The following is an 8,139-nucleotide window of genomic DNA, read 5'->3' as shown; positions in this document are numbered from 1 at the left end:
TTACAACATATAATTCAATGTATTTAATTATCCAACCTCAGCAACTTTAAACTGTTTAGTTAAATTAACAAAGTTTAAACTGTTACGCTATGCTAATAAAGTTTAAAACCTTCAAATTAATTATCAAATCAAATTATTGATTTTAAACTTAATTTGAATTAATTAAATTCAAACTGTTAAATTAAAGGAATGAAGGTTTAAATAAATTCAATAAATGACGGTTAAACTGTTGAAATTCTGATTTTAGATAAATTTGTTAAAACTGAATCTGGTCTCAGTTTATTTAAATCCAAACTTAATGAACCTGAAAAAACAAACAAAGTGTTTGAGGTTAACTGAATGTAAATGAAGGTAATTAATAATCATTTAAAGTGATTATGGGACTCCTCCTCCAATCAGTGTTCAGATAAGCTTCTGTTTGCCTTCAGTCTCCAGAAGTCAGAAGCTGATTCCTGCCAAAACGGATCGACTGCCTGTGAAGTTTAGTGTTTTTTTTACACATGTATTATTAAAAATGTTCTTTTTTAATTAGATTTTTTTTGTCATGACAAAAGATAAACTTTAGTAGCTTTAAGAGGTTTTTTTTAATGTTGAATGTTATAAAACGAAAACTTAAATTGACTTTTTCATGTATTATTTTTTATGTGTGAATCCCTTTTGTTAGAAATAAAATTTTGGGGGTTTTAATGTTTGCGTTACTGCCAGGATAAAGAAAAAAGGACCAGCGACACGTGGAACTGGAGAAATTCACTGTTTTAATTCATTATTAAAGCCAAACTTCTGTTAGAATTGTTTTAACAGAAACATTTGAATTGAGTAAATTCAGGTAAATTAACCTTATTTTATCTTTTCCCTGCAGATCAAACAGTTTAGTTTTAAAATGATGTTTCTGAAGTTTAATAAAACGTTTTTTATACTTTATATGAGTAAAAAAGTTTGTTAGATTTTGTTTGTTTGCTGTAAACATATGAACATCTCCTTGTTTAAAATAAGTTTCCTCATTTCAATGTGACTGATTTTAAATTTTCTGCTGCTTCACATTTTAAACTTGAAATAAATAAATAAATAAATAAATAAATAAATAAATAAATAAATAAATAAATAAAAAAAGATTGTTTCAAAGTGATGAGACTTTTTGTCTTACTAAAATAAACTGTCTAAAATACCACCTCAGGACAATACAATTGTTTTTGTGACTTTTATTTTTCAGTTTCACCAAAAGAAGCCTCGGTACATTTAAGACAAAAGGTTTCATGTTAAAATAAGACAAATGAATTTTTGATTAAAAAAATGAAAGTTTTTTTCTTGAAATTACGGGGGGAAAAAAAATCAATGCATACAAATGTATGAATTTAACTTAACTTCATGCTGATTTTCTGGAATTACAGCAAAAAAAGCTTCATTCTTTTAAAGAAATTAAACATTAAAACATTTCTTTATTATCAGATGTTTTCACTATAAAATGAAAATTGTTGTCATAATTTAATTGACATAAACTAGTTTTCAAACATTTTGGTTAGGAGATATAAAATCATTTGTTGGGTGGTTGAAAAGCTGGAGCTCGTCCAATCAGGAGGCCTCAGACTGTTTAAAATAAATAAAAAAGAAAAAAAACTGAATTAAATCACAATTTGACTTCATATTTGATTTATTTTCGGGATTAAAACTCTGTAATCTTAATTTATAATCCAAATTTAATCTCCATCAATAATCTATCATTTTGACTTTTGTCCCCCCTCCATTCTCATCTATAGTCTTTACATATTTGTTATTTATCTATTTTATTTAGTGAATCTTTTTTCGTCTATATTGATTCTCGACAATCTTTATCTATCATGTATAATCGATCATCTATAGATACATAGATAGATTACAGTTTCTCCTCTTTTATTCCCTCCTTCATGAGTTTGGAGATTTAACTAAAACTAAAGAAAAGTGAAACGAGCTCCGACCTCCTCCTCTTCCTCCTCCTCCTCCTCTTCCTCCTCCTCCTCCTCTTCCTCCTCCTCCTCTTCCTCCTCCTCCTCTTCCTCCTCCTCTTCCTCCTTCTCCTCCTCTTCCTCCTCCTCCTCTTCCATCTCAGATGCCAACTTAAACCTGAAAGACAGAACTCGATCTGAACCCTCTCCAAACTGATTGGTCCCCCCCCCCCCCCGCCGGTGCGCACCGCTGCGCCTCCGCGCCGCTCCGCTCCGCGCACCGCGGCTCCCGGAGCCTCTTTAACATATTCCGACCCACGTGACCCGCGGAAGGTGGATCGCCTCCTCTATAAAGCCCCCTGCACACGGCCGCGGAGGAGGAGGACGCGGGGTTTCCCCTCTGAAGGTGAGTCTCTCCCCGCTCCACACCCCCACACCGGACCGGGTTCGAACCCCCTTCCTCTTCCCTCCTCCCTGATTTATTACCTCTGCTCCGTAACCGCGGGCCGCCGGGGGGTTGGGGTTGGGGTGGGGGGCGCAGCCCCCTGAACTGTACCTGTGAAGGCGCACAACCGAACCGACAAGCCGGCGCACGTCACCAGTAAAACTACTTGGAATAGTTGACGCATCGGGAAGCTGCGCCTTCCTTATCCGCGGAAAACCCTCACACACACACACACACACACACACACACACACACACACACACACACACACACACACACACACACACACACACACACACACACACACACACCGAACTAACACACCTTTCCCCCCCCCCCCCGCGCAGCTCTCACACCGCTTTGACGACCCGGGACTCGACGCGCCCTCGCCCCCGGACGGACCCTCTTTACGCGCGGACGCAGGTGCATGCTGGGAGCGGGACCGGCTCGGAGATGTCGTCCTGGGACCGGTTCGGGGTGCTGCCGGCTCTGGCCGCCCCGCTCACCGCGCTCCTGTCCGCCGCGCTGCTGCTGGCGCTGACCCGCCGGCTGTGGAGCCTCCGCTGGACCCTGACCCGCGACCCGGACAGCAGCCTGCCGCTGCCGAGGGGCTCCATGGGGTGGCCCCTGATCGGAGAGACCTTCCACTGGCTGTTCCAGGTGAGACACGAGCTGGGGGGGTTTGTGGGGGGGGGTACCTGGGTTTAAACATCTGGGTTCGATCCGGTATCGATTCGGATTCTTACGCGGCTGCGTTCCGCTGCGGATGCGACGTGTGTGGACTTGATGCTTGATGGGGGGGGGGGGGGGGGGCAGAAACAGACGCTCTCTGTTCACCCCCCCCCCATGTGTCGCCTTAGCGCTGAGGAATGCCGCTCCATCGCTCCTCACCGGGAGTCGATCCGGATCACGTGACGACACCCGGTGATAGTGTGTGTGTGTGTGTGTGTGTGTGTGTGTGTGTGTGTGTGTGTGTGTGTGTGTGTGTGTGTGTGTGTGTGTGTGTGTGTGTGTCCACAGGGCTCCAACTTCCACATCTCGCGCCGGAAGCGTCACGGAAACGTGTTCAAGACCCACCTGCTGGGGAAGCCCGTCATCCGGGTGACGGGGGCCGACAACATCCGTAAGATCCTCCTGGGGGAGCACAGCTTGGTGTGCACCCAGTGGCCCCAGAGCACCCGCATCATCCTGGGCCCCCACACCCTGGTCAACTCGGTGGGGGACATGCACAAGAGGAAGAGGAAGGTCAGCCTGGGGGGGTCGATGGGTGGGTGGGGGGGGGTTCTGTTCCGCTCAGGTGGACCCGAACCTGTAGAGATACAAACCAATCAACTACAACTCCCAGGGTGCTTTGGGTTTATCGTTAGGTTTAGGGTTCAGTTTAGGGTTTAGGGTTAGTTTCAGGGGTAAGTTTAGGGGTTAAGCTTCAGGTTAAGTTTAGCGGTTAGGGTTAAGTTTACGTTTTTGGTTTAGTTTTACTGTTAAGTTTAGGATTAAGTTTAGGATTAAGTTTAGGATTAAGTTTAGGGTTAAGTTTAGGTTTAGGGTTCAGTCCCAAACGTTAAAATGTGTCCGTTGGACTGAAACCTGCTCTTCTTCTTTTTTTACTTCCTGTCCCGTTTCATTATCAGCCTTCCTGTCCCCCCCACCCCGCCTTGCTACGCCCCCCTTGGTTCGGGGGCGTCGCCCGCCGCGTTCCTGGTTAGAACTCTTTACGACGCCTCTCTTTGTTTCCGTTTCCCCTCCCCAGATCCTGGCCAAGGTGTTCAGCCGGGGGGCTCTGGAGTCCTACCTGCCCCGCCTGCAGGATGTGGTCCGGTCTGAGATCTCTAAGTGGTGCTCGGAGCCGGGCTCCGTCGACGTCTACGCCGCCGCCCGGTCGCTGACGTTCCGGATCGCCGTGGGCGTCCTGCTGGGGCTGCAGCTGGGGGAGGACCGGATCGTCTACCTGGCCAAGATCTTCGAGCAGCTGATGAACAACCTGTTCTCGCTGCCGATTGACGCCCCGCTCACCGGACTCCGCAAGGTGACTAACCCTTCTTCTTCTTCGTCTTCGTCGGTGCCTCGGCGCCGTCCCGCCGTCAGTCGGTTGACCGGTCCGCGTTCCGTGTGGTTTCGCCTCCAGGGCATCAAGGCGAGGGAGATCTTACACGCCAACATGGAGAAGATCATCGAGGAGAAGATGGCGAGGCAGCAGGCGGAGGACGAGTACCACGACGCCTTCGACTACATGCTGTCCAGCTCCAAGGAGCTCGGACACCACCTGGACATCCAGGAGCTGAAGGTACCCCAGAGACCCCAGAGAAGGTCCCCCCAACGTCCGGTCAGGAAGCTGACGGCGTTCGTTCTGTCCTTCTCTGCAGGAAACGGCAGTGGAGTTGATCTTCGCCGCTCACTCCACCACCGCCAGCGCCTCCACGTCGCTCATCCTGCAGCTCCTTCGCCACCCGGCGGTGGTGGAGCAGGCCAGGGCTGAGCTGGAGGCCGAGGGCCTCCGCTACGAGGGCCACAGGGGCGGAGCCACGGAAAAAGAGGAGGGAGGAGACGTGGAGACCAGCCATCTACTGAACCGGGGCGTTCGGACCCCTGGGGGTCCTCCCCAGCTGCCGCACCTGAGCCTGGACAAGCTGAGTCAGCTCCAGTACCTGGACTGTGTGGTCAGAGAGGTTCTCCGCTTCCTGCCGCCGGTCTCCGGTGGCTACCGGACCGCCCTGCAGACGTTTGAGTTAGACGTAAGTTCACGTCTTTGGTGGGGGGTTGGGATGGCTGGTCAGGGGCGGGACTACTGATGGGATTTTGCTCTGAAATCCAACTTTGTTTGCTTAAAAACAAGTGAAGTAGGCCCACATGTCATGTGGCTCCTGTGGCCCCGCCCCTTGACATCAGGTTGTCGCTGAGCTCAGATGTTTAGACGGCAGGAGTTTCAATTTTTTGGGGGATTTTGTTGCAAAAATTAGTTGAAAACGTGAAAACCACAAATAACGCTAACAAGCTAACAGGTAACACGTACTACTAAAACAGTTGGTTGTTAAAACAGAGTTTCAACTCGTGCGGGAAAATCAGGAAAGACGGCGACACTGAGTTCCGTTCCGTCTTGGGGGGTCGTCGCCGCTTCAGGTTCTGCAGCCTGAGAACCGTGTGAGGACCTTCTGTAGAGGAGAACTCCACCTCTCTTTAATCCCACAGCACGCCTGGCTGACCTGCACCACCCAAAAACATAAAGGGGTGTCGCCCCTATGTGGCCCCCCCGTTAGGCCTTAAAAACCCCTGCCCTGCCCTCGCTCTGCCCCCAATTTGCTGCATCTCCTGCCAAAGCACCAGGTTTAAACTGAGGGTAGAAGAATTCCTAGAAGACTATTGTGGCGCTCGGCGCCATTGACGCTCCTCTTTCTCTGGACGCGCCCCCCCCCAGCTCAGGAATAATCGCTGAACATGCCATTATTCCAGCTCGTTCAAGGGCGACTTTCAAAATGGGAAATCCCAACTGTGCAGCCAAAAGAAGGAAACGGTCGTCTTGTGAAGAGCTCCGGATTAGCAGAATGAAAGACCAACCATCCGGTTGGATCCCCAACATTCTGACGCGTCAGTCCTGTCAGAACGGGTTCTGGACTTGGAACTTTTTCTCGGATGAATCTTTTTACTGATTTGTTCTTTTTCCCGCAGGGCTACCAGATCCCCAAAGGTTGGAGCGTCATGTACAGCATCCGGGACACCCACGAGACGGCGGCGATCTTCCAGAGCCCGGAGCTGTTCGACCCGGACCGCTTCGGCCCGGACCGGGAGGAGAGTCGCTCGTCCCGGTTCAGCTACGTCCCGTTTGGCGGCGGTGTTCGGAGCTGCATCGGGAAGGAGTTGGCGCAGGTGATCCTAAAGACTCTGGCGGTGGAGCTGATCGGAACCTGCCGATGGACTCTGGCCACGGACACATTCCCCAAGATGCAAACAGTTCCCATCGTTCACCCGGTCAACGGGTTGCATGTGCATTTCAGGTACGACTACCCGCATTAGACCCAACAATACCCAGGACGGTGCCTGCCCCCCTCTCTGGACCAGATGCAGGTCGGACCCTTCGGACATGAAGAAGGTTTGGTCCCAATCGATTGGTCCAAACCTAAGAAACCACTTCCTGTTGTTGAATAAATGAATTTTTAACAGCTGATATGCTTTCCTTTAAACCATTTCCAACCTTTTACCATCATTTGCATTTATTTTAAGGTGTTTTAAAGTTTCCTCAGTGGTAAAGAAGCCGAGTTCACATGAAATCACAAACCCACACCAGGAAAGACTTTTCATGAAGGGACAGGAACCAGGACAGAGACTACGAACACCCCAACTGGACTGAACGGACTCAAAGAACACCTGGTCAGCTGATCACCAGAGATTAAACCCGTTCTGGGTTCGCTCTGGCCAACCAGGACCGCCAAACAGAACTATGAATATTCCAGAGGTCACAGATATTTCACGTTGCTTGAATTGGGGACAGGGTTGGAGGGGCGCCAACCCATGATGCTTTGGATGACGGCTCGTTCCGTCTCGGACCTCCCTGCGCCGTGGGAAGTTCTCCGCCACAAAGATTTCTCTGATGGATCTTGCACTTGACTTTGAGTCCCTGATCCCACCAACAGCAGCTACCCGAGCATCAAGCTCACAACGCAACCCGACTGTTTAGCTCCGTATGAATGTACTCTATAACCTGAACTGTGCTATGATGTGTGTATCAAATGAAGTAGCGTTATGAATAAGCTGTATTTAAAATGCAGATGTGTAATTTTTGACTTGCCGTAATTCTGAGTAGATAGACGTGAACCTGTACTGTAAGGCCTGTCCAGAGATCCTGGTTTCACTGCTAGAACGTAGAACCCTTGGGTTGTGTAGAGCAGCTTTAATGGGAGTAACGATTGGTCGGATTTTTAGGACGGTTCTAGTTGGTTTCAAAGCCTTTTTAGTCGCGCTGTGAAAACAAACGGATAGATGGGTTTATGGAAGGAGATAGCACTTTCTCTGCTTTTAAGGAGTCTGTAAATATTTGTCCTGTTTACACGTTCACTTGTGTTTCACATGTAGCTGCTGTCCTGTTCAAGAGTAAACTGGAAGGTGATAAACATCTTGTCGTTTGTTTCAGTTCAGTTTTAATGTTCATTTACTGAAGTAAATGAACATTAAAGTATAAATTCTATGCAGATGATCCAACAACTTACTTCTTAATTGCAAAGAACCATAAACTGGTAACAAACTGGTGTCGAGGTAGCAAAGATCTACAACCAGGAGCTCCATCATGGACCAGCCCATCCAACGGCTGTTTGATTTTCATGGAATTAGAATAATCCCACCAACAAACAAGTAAACAAACAAACAAACAAACAAACAAACAAACCACCTCCTACAACAGGGGTGTCAAACTCATTGTCACCGAGGGCCGTCCAAAACGTTTTTGGTCGCTTTGGGTTTGAAGTGTCGATCTGAACACATTTGGACCTTCTTACAAATAAAAACCAAGCGCGCCACCGAGGTCACGGCTCCAGTCGCCCCCCCCCAGCTGACGCCTTCGCTGACCAACAGAAAATAAAAGGGATCCAACGGGCCTGGCCTAATTACGTCCGCTGCAGGAACCCGTCGCTCCGCCGAGGTCGTTATCTGATGGACGCTCAGCCGCCGGGAACTCTGAGCGTTTTGAACTGGAGTTCACGCCGGTGCCACTGGGGGGTCAGCGACCGGTCAGCTGATAGAAGGGTGCATGGGAACCGGGGGGGGGGGGACGCCAGCGCGGCACAACAA

General features: G+C 48.6%; 1 protein-coding gene across 2 annotated transcripts; it reads left to right on the top strand.

Moving 5' to 3' along the window:
- The first annotated feature begins 2,242 nt into the window (after positions 1–2,242).
- Positions 2,243–7,446, top strand: cyp26c1 (cytochrome P450, family 26, subfamily C, polypeptide 1). Of its 2 annotated transcripts, XM_068327489.1 has the most exons (8): positions 2,243–2,325; positions 2,712–3,024; positions 3,385–3,609; positions 4,115–4,390; positions 4,490–4,648; positions 4,728–5,096; positions 6,028–6,353; positions 6,580–7,446. In XM_068327489.1, the coding sequence occupies exons 2-8, from the start codon at positions 2,818–2,820 to the stop codon at positions 6,704–6,706; spliced, it is 1,689 nt and encodes a 562-aa protein (XP_068183590.1). In that variant the 5' UTR covers positions 2,243–2,325; positions 2,712–2,817; the 3' UTR covers positions 6,707–7,446. The 2 variants fall into 2 exon arrangements, with proteins under 2 accessions (XP_068183590.1, XP_068183591.1); XM_068327490.1 differs by having other exon boundaries at positions 6,028–6,716.
- The last annotated feature ends 693 nt before the right edge of the window (positions 7,447–8,139 follow it).

This window comes from Antennarius striatus, chromosome 11 (assembly GCF_040054535.1).
Source record: "Antennarius striatus isolate MH-2024 chromosome 11, ASM4005453v1, whole genome shotgun sequence".
In the NCBI taxonomy this organism is placed as follows: Eukaryota; Metazoa; Chordata; class Actinopteri; order Lophiiformes; family Antennariidae; genus Antennarius; species Antennarius striatus.
The sequence above is the reverse complement of the archived record's forward strand: the minus strand, read 5'-3'. Positions and strand labels throughout refer to the sequence as shown.